We start from the raw sequence: 12,390 nt of genomic DNA on the forward strand, positions 1-12,390 counted from the left end.
TTCTAGGCTGAATGGGTTAATTGAATATCAGTACTAGTTTCTTTTGAGACTTGGCTTTTTGTTAGGATGTGAAGTGTAAGTGGATGTCCAGGGCTATAGGCCTCTGTGTGAAAGTCCGATTTGGTGGTCCTTGTCCCTAATCTCTGCCTGACTGTCTTTATCTCCTTGGACAAGGCAGAATGTAGGCGTGGCTTTAGAGAAGAAACTATCTCCACGTATTCGGGAACGTTTTCGACCTTGGTTACTGCAGACGGCCCCGGGGAGGGTGTGCGCGGTGAGGAGCTGCGCGTCCCGCGTCCCCTTGTGGGGGCATCGCGCCAGTGTCTCTCTTCCTTTGGTCGTGTGCTCAGTGGCACTGTGGTCATGGTAGTCTTGTTTCCTTCGGCAGGAGTGACGCCACAAGAGGCACCCCCTAGAAACTCACTTTCGGAGCTAAGAGAAGAGGATTTTGGTGGAAAATTTGCTAATCCGGTACTCTGACACTTTTTTTTAAGCCTTTTATTTTCCATAAGCTTCATTGGATAGGTACCCAAACTCGATGTCCTTCAGTTGTAAGTAGAAAGATAATAGTGAAAGTTATGAGATTATCTTGTAAATTGTTTCTTAAAGAGAAAGCACTTCCAGAATAGCTTGAATCCTTAAAATATGGAGTTGGTAAAAAGCATTAATATGGAAAAAGATAACTTAATAGTGTAAAATAGTTACTTTAAGGAGAAGAAATGCCCACCTATAACGAAACTGCCTTGTTAATTTTAGCTTTTCTAAAATGGAGAACTTCCTGATTTCTGCATCTCTTTTTGTATAGTAGAATCCCTAAAATTGTCACTGGTTTTCTTGAAATCAAGATTCCTTTCATCAGACATGTTTGGTATAAAGACCACCTCTGTTTGCTCTGATCAACCGTGAGGGACAAACGTCTTTATACAAGCTGCATTCGGGAACCTTCTTTACAGATACCCAGCTTTTTATGGATGTCCCACTAGTAGGCAATTGCTATAGTTTCAACTTTCATTATGTGTTCTAACGTTAAAATATTCTGTCCCTGGAAAACTGAAAATGAGAGTTTGTATTGAAAACAGTGTCTTAACCCAGGGATAAATATTTCTTTTCTTTTCTTTTCTTTTTTGAGGAAGATCAGCCCTGAGCTAGCATATGCTACCAATCCTCCTTTTTTTGCTGAGGAAAACTGGCCCTGAGCTAACATCCGTGCCCATCTTCCTCTACTTTATATGTGGGACGCCTACCACAGCATGGCTTGCTAAGTGGTGCCATGTCTGCATATCCAGGATCTGAACCGGCGAACCCTGGGCCGCTGAAGTGGAATGTGTGCACTTAACCACTGCGCCACCGGGCCGGCCCAGGGATAAATATTTCTAAAGACAATTCTGTCTTTTAAAATTCCCACCCCCTTCTCTAACCAGTCTTATCCTCAGAGCATTTATGTATTCCGTTTCTTCCAGCCCAGTCATTCCCGTTGAACCCCAGAATCTGCATTTTGAACACTATCTGGTCCCTTGATAAAGCTGCTGATTAACTTCAGGCTGGCTTTCCTTCAGTCGGGCCAGGGGAGCCAGGGCTAATTGCCCCAAGCCCTCCTCCCTTCTCTCTCATCGTTGTAGTAATTTGTCCTCAGTGCTGTTTGAAGGGCTCCTGGGGAGCTGCCCCAGGTGAGCCTGCTCCTGTGTTGCCTTGGGACAGGGCTCATCCAGGATGTCGCAGGACTCTGAGATCCCCCCAGTGTGGGAGTGTGCCAGCTCGGGTGCTCTGCAGCCTCCTCCGCCTCTGACGTCCACTCCTGAAATGAAGAGACCTGTACAAACAGCTAGAAAAGAGGCCAAGGAGCCTAAGAAGGTACCACACAGCCCATGTCTGGCTGGGTGCGGGGTGGGGCGCTCAGCTCCCACAGAAAACTTTCCTCACACACTGGCAGCAAGAAAAGGCATTCGTTTCTTTCTTAATTAAGCAAAACATTTTTTGACATATAAAGAGCATGCAGTAAAGCGTGTAATGTGTAGACCAGCTTGAGGGTCGTTTCTGTGTCTATGTCCACGTGTCACCACCACCCAGAGCAGAATTAGAACAGTTCCAGGCTCCCAGAGGGACCTGTGCATCCATGACCCGGCAGCACCCAGCCCCAGAAGAAGACCTGTCTTCTGATTTCTGTCACCTTCGATTAGTCTTGGCTGCTCTTGAACTTTACGTAAAGGAAGCTCACTCTTGCTTACCACGTGTAGTAACATCTGTGGATGCGCGTGCCACGGTTCTTCATCCTTCCCCCAGTAGTGGACATGTGGGCTTGTTTCCGTTTGGGGTTATTATGAGTACAGCCACGTGAGCGGCCTTGTGTCTTTGTGACAGAGGCCCCTCTTCCTCTTGTTCCTCTTGGGTGGATGCTTAGGACACAGGACGGATGGCTGACGTCCAGCTTTAGGATGTACTGCCAGACAGTTTTCTTGAGTGGTTGTACCCAGTGGCCCTTCCAGCAGCTGAGCCAGTGAGGTCCAGTTGTTCCACATCGCCTGCGGTCCAGTCCTTGTCCCATGTGCATTGGATTGCCGGTCCTGTTCATTTTGGCCCTTATGCTGGGGTCCACAATACTTTGCTGTGGTTATTTGCCTTTCCCTGATGGGTGATGATGCGGGGCACCTTTTCACACCCAAGTGCACCTCTCTGTCGTCTTCTGTGTCGTGCTGGCTCAGGTCTCCTCCCGTGTTGAATTGGGTTGTTAGTAATTTGCAGGCCACCTTTTTGTATTGTGGAGACCAGTATCTATGAGATGGACGTATTGCAAATATCTTCTCCCAATCTGTGGATTGCCCTTTTACTCTCTTAATGGTATCTTATGAAGAAAATGGTTCTTAATTTTAAGAGTTCAGCTTATCAAATTTTTCTTTAATGGCTAGGATTTTAAGTAAACATAAATTTAATGCAAAATGTGTGCTAATCATGAGATAAGCTGTGGCCCTTCCAGCAAGTCGTGAGCACACAAGTTCCTGCAGCCTGCCACTGCAGCTTCGTCTCCTCCGCTGTGGGAGTCAGAGACGGGGTGCAGACGGTGTATGTGTATGGAGCTGCTGCTGCTGCTTTTTTTTTCTGTTTTTTTTAGTAGACGTGAAGTACGGCATATGTGAAGAGTAAAGTAAATTTCCCTAATGCCTAGATTCTCCCGCGTGGGGACACAGAGGGACTTGTTTTGAGAGGGTCCCACGCTGACTTATCCAGCCTGCCTGCCATGCCTCAGATGGAGAGAATGTCAGAGACTGTTCATTTGTTGGTATTTAGACATGAAAAGCTCCAAAAGGCACTTTATTGTTCTGATTTTTTTAAATTGTGGTAAAATATACGTAACAATTTACTATTTTAACCATTTTTTGAGTGTACAGTTCTGTGGCGTTAGGTACATTCATGATGCTGTGCAGCCATCACCTCCATTTGTGTCCAGGACTTTCATCTTCCCAAACTGAAGCTCTGTCCCCATTAAACACCGCCCCCCCCCAGCCCCAGCACCACCGTCCCACCTCCTGTCTCTGGGGGTTGACTCCTCTCGGCCCTCATGGAAACGGAGTTCTACAGGATTGTCCTGTGTCGGGCCCGTCCCACCTCCTGTCTCTGGGGTTGACTCCTCTCGGCCCTCATGGAAACGGAGTTCTACAGGATTGTCCTGTGTCGGGCTCATTTCACTCAGCCTGATGTCTTCAAGGTGGTTCTGATGGTTTTTCTATTCAGAGTAGTGAATCCTGGTTCTCTCGTTGGCTACCTGGAAAAAAAAGGACAGAAGCTTATTTGCCAGACGACAAGAACAAGTCGGTGAGTGTCGTAAAATGTGGCGCTTGAGTAATCAGTAGGTATTTTTGTGATGTACCATTGGTGTTGTTTGCGGAGTGTATTTCAGCTTCAGAATAAACCCGAGTAGATGTCTTCTGAAGTTGTAAAGTATCATAAGTCATCAGACTCTAATTCTGTTCAGCTTTATCCACTGCCTTTTTTCTTTCCTTTTCACAATTGTGGCAGATTGTCTGGGATGAAAAGAAGAACCGATGGGTGGATATAAATGAGCCCGAAGAAGAGGTAAGTTGGACTTTTAGGTATTTGTATGACTAGAAGGAAGGTTCCTACAATAGAAGCCCCAGTCTGTGGAGCGCCCCTGGGGGCCTTGGGCCCTGAGCAGACTTCCAATGGCCTTTCCCCTGCAGAAGAAGCCTCCGCCCCCGCCTCCAGCCGCGCTTCCCAGGGCTCCGCAAGCTGCCCCTCCTGGTCCTGGAGGGCCCCCCAGAGCCTCGGTGAACATGTTCTCTAGAAAAGCAGGTAACAGAGTCCAGCCAGAGATTAAAGTTTGTTCGGGTAATGTATTTGTCCTACAGATCCACCAGAGTTTAGTGGCCATAGTGTGTATATGAGACGGTAGTTTGTCACCTTCAGAAGGGAATGCTGGTTTAATGCAGATAAATCCATGGGGGAAGACGCCAGCTCTTTAGAGCATTGAAACATTCCTCAGCAGACCGTTCTTACTGAGCAGAGCAGAGTCTGCTGAATCAGAAATGCAGCACTGTAGCATCATGGTGTGAAATGAGAACCCTCACACCAGGGCAGAGACCAAGCAAATGTGGTCTGTGGAGAGGCTCCCTCTTCACACCTGTTCCGACACAAGGAAGGTGGAGCTCGCTGGGAGCCGGGTCATGCGGTATGCCAACCTGAGTTTGCTTCCTCTCCCCATCCCAGCTGGCAGCAGAGCGCGCTACGTGGACGTGTTAAACCCAGGGGGGCCCCAGCGGAGTGAACCGGCTCTTGCTCCTGCAGATTTTTTTGCTCCACTCGCCCCGCTGCCGATTCCAGCTCACTTGTTCAGCCCAAACTCAGGTAGGCGATGCAGGAGCAGCACAGCTGTTAGCCCTTGGCCTCTTAACCTTTGGCCCTCTTTCTGAGAGCCTCTGGCCTTCATCTCCCTTTGAGAAGAATGGCCCAGCCAGTGTGCAGAGAGCCTGAGGCTCGTCATGCTTGTTGATGGGCTCATCCCCTTTTCCCCGGGAGCGCACAGTGTGAAGCTCTTCCTCTTGGACCTCTGTCACTGACCCCCCGGAGATGTTTTGGACAGAACCATGGCTCCCACACTGTCTCCTTCACAGATGCAGAGGAAGCACCGCCTACAGAGGGGGCCGGCAGGGAAGGGTGGGTCCCAGCAGTGGGGCCGGCCGATCCAGAGCCTGCCTCGGAACCCAAGGTGAGCAGGGGCAGTGGGACATGGCGCTCGGGGAGGATTTGCCTCCCGCCCAAGAAAGTCGGCCCTGACCTTCTGCGATTCGGTATCCATTGTGTACACAGAACCCTCCGTTTCGGTCGGAAAGCTCTTTCCTATAAAATATCCTCCAGGGAGGGGCTGGCCCTGTGGCCAAGTGGTTAAGTTTGCGCACTCCGCTGCAGGCGGCCCAGTGTTTCGTTGGTTTGAATCCCGGGTGCGGACATGGCACTGCTCATCAAGCCACACTGAGGCAGCGTCCCACATGGCACAGCTAGAAGGACCCACAACAAAGAATATACAACTATGTACTGGGGGGCTTTGGGGAGGAAAAAAAAAGGAAAAAAAAATAAAAGCAAAAAGTTTAAAAAAAAAAAATATCCTCCAGGGAGTTGCAAACTAAACCACATAGATGTTATATAATAATCTTGTTTTACTGAAATCGTAGTAGTAAGGAAACTTTTTTTTTAACGTTTAAAACATACATGTGCAATATAATCATCTAGAGGCTGGTCTCTCACGTTGGGTAGACCTGGATTTCAGCGCCAGCTCCCCGTTAGTTAGCTGTTTAAGGAAGTCACTTAGCTTTCATATGCCCCGGTTTCTTGCACTGTGAAATGGGATAACAGTTACACTAGGCCCCAAGGCCATTGAGGGGCACACAGTAGGTGTTCAGCAAAGAGGAGCTGTTCTTGCTGGGACCTGTCAGACGCACGACTGTGCCCTGCAGGCGCACGCAGAGTGTTTTCCTCCTGTGACTTCTCAGAAGGGGCACCTAGGCGTGGAGCAGAATGGTCTGCCCGCTGGCCAGCCCCACTCCCTGGTGCCCTGTCCTGTGTGGATGGTTCCCAGGCGCCGGAGCTTGGCAGCTGCTGCATTTCTTCTTTTCCTGGCAGGCACTGAGTTCTGCGGCCTCGCTCCCTGGCACTGAACCCCCGCGCTCGCACCTGGACGGCTCCCAGGGCGGAGAGGTAAGGGCGCCCAGATAAGCGCGTCTGCCTGAAATCTAGGCTGAGGAAGTGAGTTTTTATTGTCCAGGTGGCCTTTTCCTTTAAAAATGAATGTTAATGAGTAGGAAAAGGCAGTATAGAAACTTTTTAGAACTTGAAAAGTGTTGTATACCTTAAAAAAAAAAATCACACGTGTTTCAGCAAAATTGTCTGGAGCTCCAAGCAGAGCACGCAGTTAGGGTTCTTGTTCCTGTCACGCTCCCTTGGCATGGCCATCCCAGTGTGGGCTTCTCAGGCGTCAGGAGGGCAGGCTGGCCTAGGCCAAGGGCTGCACAGACCGCCCCCCCCCCCCAAATCATGGTTGTTTCTTAATAAAAACAGTTCATTAAAATAGGAATTTTAAGCTAACTCTGGCTCCTTTCCCATTTGAATTGTATTGATTCTGATGGCCTCATAAAGCTCTTTGGAATTAAACCGACAGCTTGGAGCAGCGACGCGCATGTCGATTTTTTACTTGTCTGTATCTTGTGTGTGTTCTTGCTGTTTTGTAGCTTTCGCGCTGTAGCTCAATGAGCTCATTATCGCGTGAAGTCAGCCAGCATTTTAATCAGGTACCTGTGGCTGGCAGTTCTCACTGAGCCTAGAGTTGAACTGGGTCACCTTTGTTTTTCCTTTAAGCTCGCTGCACTGGTTGTCATTGTGCATGTGTCACTAACATCACCCACTGTCTCACCCAGCCATCCTACGACGAAGGATGCAGTGTTCCTTTCTTTACACATCCCTACAGGGTGTTGTTAGATAGCTGGGTACACGGACAACTGAAGTGACCCCAAAATGCTCGTAGTGAACGGGTGAGCTTTGTAACTGTGCTCTTTCTGAATGGGGTTTTTCAAACGCCTGGCCTTGGGCGGAGCCTCACCATGTCTGTGAGTGTGTTTCAGGAGCTCAGGCTCAGGATGCTCTCATTTGGAAGGGAGAATCGCTTTTTTCTGAGCAACCATGAGAAAGTTTATTCTGGGCCAGGCCAAGCGTACCAGTGGCCACTGTCTTGTGGCCAGTCCGGATGGGGAATAAAGGAATACTTCATCCTGTGTGTGTGTCGTGGAACGAGCTTCTCCCGCCAGCTCAGCACAAGGGCTCCGTCCGCCTATATGTGCCTGTTGAACACTGGATTTGTGCTGGACACTTGGGTCTGAAGTAGTCAGAAATGCCTACTAACCACCACGCCTGGTGCAGTGCCGCGTCCTGGCACTGGGCACGCCTCGTTTTTGCATGTTCTGGTTTCTAAAGTGTTTCACTCTGCATGTTGCTTGGATTTCTGTCGTTTTTCTGTGACCCATTAAATAATTAAATCCAGTGTTGCAAGAAGTATCTTCGACCTGCTTCTGTGGCTTATTTAAAAGTATTATAAAACCTTACCCAGCATTAGTGTCTCTATCTGCAAATGAAACAAACCGCTGTGTGATGTTGTGTTGTTAAGATGGACTCTCTGTGCTTCTCAGGCTCCCGGTGATGCCCCCCCTGTTGGGGGTCCCTCCGGAGGAGCAGTGCCCTTCTACAACCCTGCTCAGTTTGCACAAGTAAGTGTCCTCGCTGTCTCCTTGGAGGGCGGGAAGCGGAAGAAGGCCTTTCCCCCAGCCCGTGACCCTCACACGCCTGCTGACCCCTTCTCCCGTCTCCGCCACTGCCCTTAGTGGAGATGCTCGCCGCAGGGTCCTGCGGCTTCCTGCTGACACGCCTTGGTGTGGGTCTAACTCCCTCCACCGTGTGGCCTTGGCTGCCCTTCACCTGGGAGCTCGTGTCCTTCAGTCTTCAGTCAGGGAATGTTGTGGAATGTCTCCTTTTATTTCTTTCCCTCTGCCTTCTCTCTTCTCCCTCCCAGGCTCTTGCCTGTTGGGCAGAGACTGGCTGCCCGTGGTGGGGGAGCCAAGTGGGGTAGAGGTCTATGGGGTCGGCACTCAGGATGTGATGCCTCCCCTGCGCCCGGGCCGTCCTGACGCAGCCTCGCCCTCGCTGCCTGCTGCGCCCACCTCCTCTGCCGCGCCCTGCCCTCGTCCCCCTGCTGCCCTCTGCTTCCTGGCTGCTGCAGCTGAGGCTGTTTCTCAGCGCCCCCCCCAAGGACTGGTGCGCCCCAAGTTAGCACCTGGCCAGCCACCTGCCTTCCTGCCTCGAGATTGGTTGCTGTCTTCTTGCCCCCGTTCCTGTACCTGTAGTTCCGGCCCTGACAGCAGCCCCCCGACTTCCATGTCAGTTGGGATTTGCGGGGGAACGAGAGTGAGGGCCAGCGTTCTGTCCACTGCCTCCCTGGGCGCTGCTTCCCTGTGTCCTCCCTGGAGTCCTGAGACACTCCACCGTGGGTTGGCCTCACATCTCACCACCGCGACAACACTGCAGACGCCTTTCCAGGGAGCGCCAAGATGTGATCCTGACTTGGCCACTTGTCATGGGCTTGCACAAACACAACAAGCAAACCCTGCCTGGTTGCTGAGATCAGCGGTCTGTTCTGGCCTATTCCCTAGACCCCCCGTTACGTCTTGCCCACCTGGGGGCGGGCGTGCGAAAGTCAGTGCTGTCTCCTCATGTCGTTCCAGGCCCCCGCCACCTTGGGAAGCTCCAGGACAGGGAGGATTGGCCAGAGGAAACACCCAGCACTGAGCTAGAATAGTCCCTGTTCTGGAGTAGCATTTGAACCCTGAAATTATCCTCCACCAAGAACTCGGGCTGACTGCCTGCGACCTCCGCCTGTTCCCGGACAGACACTGCAGTGACTCAAAGCGGCTCTCCTTGGCGTCGCCCTCCTCATCTCCTGTCTTTAGAAAGTACCGCCATAGTTAGTTCCACAGGTCCTGTAAGATGCTGACGAAGAGAGGCAGTCCTTTACCTGACAGCCTCACTGCCGACCCAGCGCTCTTAGTCATCTGAGAATGTCACACTGGGTGAAATGGGAAGCGTCTCTGCCGCAGGAGGAACCTTGCTCTTCAGTACCCAGGGTGTCTCTCAGAACCTCGCAGTGAATCACTGGTCCCCTGGTTCCTTAGGATGCTGGAAGGCAAGAGTGACCTTTGACTCAGGAGAGGGAGGCATGAGCACCTGCCATCCAGCCAAAGGCAGTCAGCCCCCTGCTCCCGCCGTGTCTGAACCAGGAGAACGGCTGGCGGGTCGTAGGTTCTTCAGCATCTTAGAGGACACATGGAGTTAATTTAGCACCAATCCCTTAGGTTCCGCGAGAGGCCCTGGGTGCTGAAGTGCATTTCTCTCCTGTAGCAATGACGTTTCCAGCTTCACTGAATTGTCTGTGGCCTGATTAGGACCATGAGGAGTTTCATGCCACCAAAGGGACTGGCTTTGCACATCCGTGAGGGACGGCTCCACTGCTGGGAAAGGGCTGCGACAGAGCTCGTGTTCTGAGTGTGACTGATCCAGAGTCCTCGCCAGTGTTCACCTGGGGCTGTGACTCATTTGATTCAGATGCTTTTACTGTGCACACGGCCTGGTTGGCCGCGTTGTCCAGGACACTGTATGGGTTGCCACGCTCTTTGTAAAGTGGCCAATACTGTACTTTGCCATGAGAGGTTTTCCTAGGGCAATCCGGTTGACTTGCTTTCTCTCACCTGGTTGACATCATTTAAGGAGCTGGTAACATCTTGAAGAAAGTGGCTTAAAATAATTCCTTGACAGAAGCTCTGGACTGTGATATCTCTGCCCGTGAGTTGTTTCCGCAGTGGGATCGTCAGTAGCTCATTCGTTGACTCAGCCGTACGAAACCGCGGAGGGAGACCTCCCCTTCCGGACTCCAAGCTTTAAGGCTTCCTCGACTGTTCTTAAAACCGTTCACATTCTTGTTAAGTCTAAAGAGACCGAAGAAAAGATTTCAATGTTTATTAAAATCATTAGGAAACATTTCTGTAGGTTCTGCTGGGGGTGCATAGTCTGCCTGGCCCTTTAAATCTAAGTGTAGGGATCGTGTAAATGTGGGGTTAGCCCAGGTCCTTCCCATTTTCCTGGTTCACCTGAGCACCTAAGAAAGACCCACAGACGTTTTCCAAAATGTTTCACAGACTTGGTGACCGGATCCATTTGTTCCTGTCACTTTGAGAAAGGCCAGCCTTGCTGACGGGCAGTCTCCTGTGCCCCGTGGTCAGCTCCGTGTGCTTCCTTGGACCCGAAACCCTCCCACCGCCCTCGGCTTCCTCTGGTTCAGCCCTGCCCTTTGTTCTCTGTCAACTGCCAGCCACTTTTGATCCAAGAAGCTTCCTCTGAGGCGGGAGCTGCTATTTTTTCCTAAATGCAAATTGTTACACTGCAAATTGTTAAATAAAATATTTTGCGCTCTCAAGCACTTTCTCCTGTTGTCCCTTTTGTTTCCTGGAAGCGAGTGTGGCCCCCGGCCAGGCACCCTCAGGAGCCCCACCTCACCTGCACTTTGTTCTTCAGCGTTCAGTATTTTACTTGCCCGATGCTCCTGTAGCTAACCCGTCTCCAGCCAGCGTGCTGCCTCCTGATGCTGCCGTCTCTCCAGCCTCTCACCTGCGGGGAAGAAAGGGTACGGGGTGGTCATGCATTCTTTTTTCTTTTAATTATTGAGGTCACAGTGGCCTGTGACGCTGATTTCAGGTGCACATCATTAGCTGTCAGTCTGTGTAGAGTGCGTCTCGCTCACCACCAGCAGTCTGCTTTCCGTGTCACCCCACCCGTGCCCTTTCCCCCTTTTGCCACCCCCCCACCTGTGGGCTCATCCTCCACACAGGAGTGGGACCTTCTGGCGTTTGTCTCTGGCCTACCTGGCCTAGCTTGTGTGACCTGACACCTGACGCCCCCTGGCCACTTGTGTAGCTTCCCCAGGGTCTGCCAGACTGGCTGTGGGCTCTCGGGGAGGAGCGGCTCCTCCCGTGCCGGCGGCGCGTGGGGTCCCGGTGAAAACCCACCCTGACAGCGATAAGCAATGCGGTCACAGGATACGTGCTCCCTGGGGAACTCGGCAGCAAATAATATGCGGGAGTGGGGAGGGGGACGGACTGGTGTCTGAGGATGCCATTGACCGGAAGGGGCCAGAGGCGAATCGACCGGGCGGGCCGCTCACCTGGGGCTGCAGGGGCGGGGCGGGGCGGGGCGGCCCTGGGTCCTTCCACAGGGAAGGACGCTGCAGGCGGGTCAGCGGCACGAGGGCCACCTGGCGCCCCCGGACGGCGCCCTCCGTGCCCGCGTTGCCCGGCCGGGTCCTCCGGCCGCCAGGGGCCGCTGCGGGCGCCGCGTCCGGGCCGCCCTGCCCGCCGGTTGCCGGGGAGCCGCCGCCGAGGCCCGCGGGCCGGGAGCGGGCGGCGCCGAGAGGTGCGGGCGCGGGGGTTCTGGGCGCGGGGGACCCCTGGGCGGGGGCGCGTGGGGCGGCGCGGAGTGACCCCGGGGTGCGGGGCCAGGCGAGTTCAGAGCGCGGGGACCCCGGCGCGGGTTCGGGGATCCTGGGCGGGGTCCGGCGCGGGGTGACACCGGAGCGCGGAGAGCGGTGGCTTCGGGGCGCGAGGGTCGTGGGCGGGTCCGGCGCGGGGTGACCCGAGGGCGCGGGTGTCCTTGGCGAGTCCGGCGCGGGGTGACCCCGGGGCGCAGGTCTCGCTCCCCCCGCACCCCCCGCGGCTGCGCGACGGTCGTTGCCCTCGGGAGCCCGCGGCCGGCCGTGCTGGACCCCCAGGTCTTGAGTGGGGGCCTTGGCAGCCGGGGCCGCAGAGCTGCTCAGGGTCGCCCGCTCGCGGGGCGGGGTCTGCGGGTGGCGATGGCGGTGGGCCCGCCGGTGAGCCAAGGGCTGCCCGTCGGCGGAGGGAGAGGCAGGCAGGACCCCATCTATGGTCCACCTGTGAACTGGCCTCCACTGGCCTTCGCCCTGGGGGTGAAATTCTCACTTGGTCATGCTCTGAGCACCCCACGTGAGGGGCAGGCCCCCATCAGCATGGTGGCTTCCCATCTTAAGACGTTCTACCTTTCACCCACCTCCCAGGAGGAAGCAGCAGGCCAAAATGTCTAAACGCTTGTTTTTGCTGGACTGCTCCTGGCCTGTCCACTCTGCCGCCCTGCACCATAGCTGTCCACTAGGAACATTAAATTGGCAACAGGGCCACGATCACGGAAGGCTAATAGCACGGTTTTCCTTTAGGTACCTGTGGGGGACCGCAGGACTTCACAGCCTCCAGCCATGCAGCAACTGGCCCTCCCCCTACT

At 53.4% G+C, this 12,390-nt stretch overlaps 1 protein-coding gene across 7 annotated transcripts in view; it reads left to right on the forward strand.

The window, feature by feature from the left end:
* Positions 1–10,519, forward strand: part of SEC16A (SEC16 homolog A, endoplasmic reticulum export factor) — a 35,940-nt gene extending 25,421 nt beyond the window's left edge. For 4 of the 7 annotated variants that reach the window (XM_070595315.1, XM_070595311.1, XM_070595313.1 and 1 more), the window contains exons 21-31: positions 389–471; positions 1,699–1,851; positions 3,727–3,807; positions 4,012–4,068; positions 4,194–4,305; positions 4,720–4,857; positions 5,124–5,218; positions 6,130–6,204; positions 6,735–6,794; positions 7,686–7,763; positions 8,775–10,519. In XM_070595315.1, the coding sequence (XP_070451416.1) occupies positions 389–471; positions 1,699–1,851; positions 3,727–3,807; positions 4,012–4,068; positions 4,194–4,305; positions 4,720–4,857; positions 5,124–5,218; positions 6,130–6,204; positions 6,735–6,794; positions 7,686–7,763; positions 8,775–8,843 (1,001 nt within the window). In that variant the 3' untranslated portion in view covers positions 8,844–10,519. The remainder of the gene's footprint in view (positions 1–388; positions 472–1,698; positions 1,852–3,726; positions 3,808–4,011; positions 4,069–4,193; positions 4,306–4,719; positions 4,858–5,123; positions 5,219–6,129; positions 6,205–6,734; positions 6,795–7,685; positions 7,764–8,774) is intronic. The other 3 variants (XM_070595318.1, XM_070595317.1, XM_070595316.1) reach the window with 1 other exon arrangement.
* Positions 10,520–12,390: the final 1,871 nt, after the last annotated feature.

This window comes from Equus przewalskii, chromosome 26 (assembly GCF_037783145.1).
Source record: "Equus przewalskii isolate Varuska chromosome 26, EquPr2, whole genome shotgun sequence".
NCBI classification, from domain to species: Eukaryota; Metazoa; Chordata; class Mammalia; order Perissodactyla; family Equidae; genus Equus; species Equus przewalskii.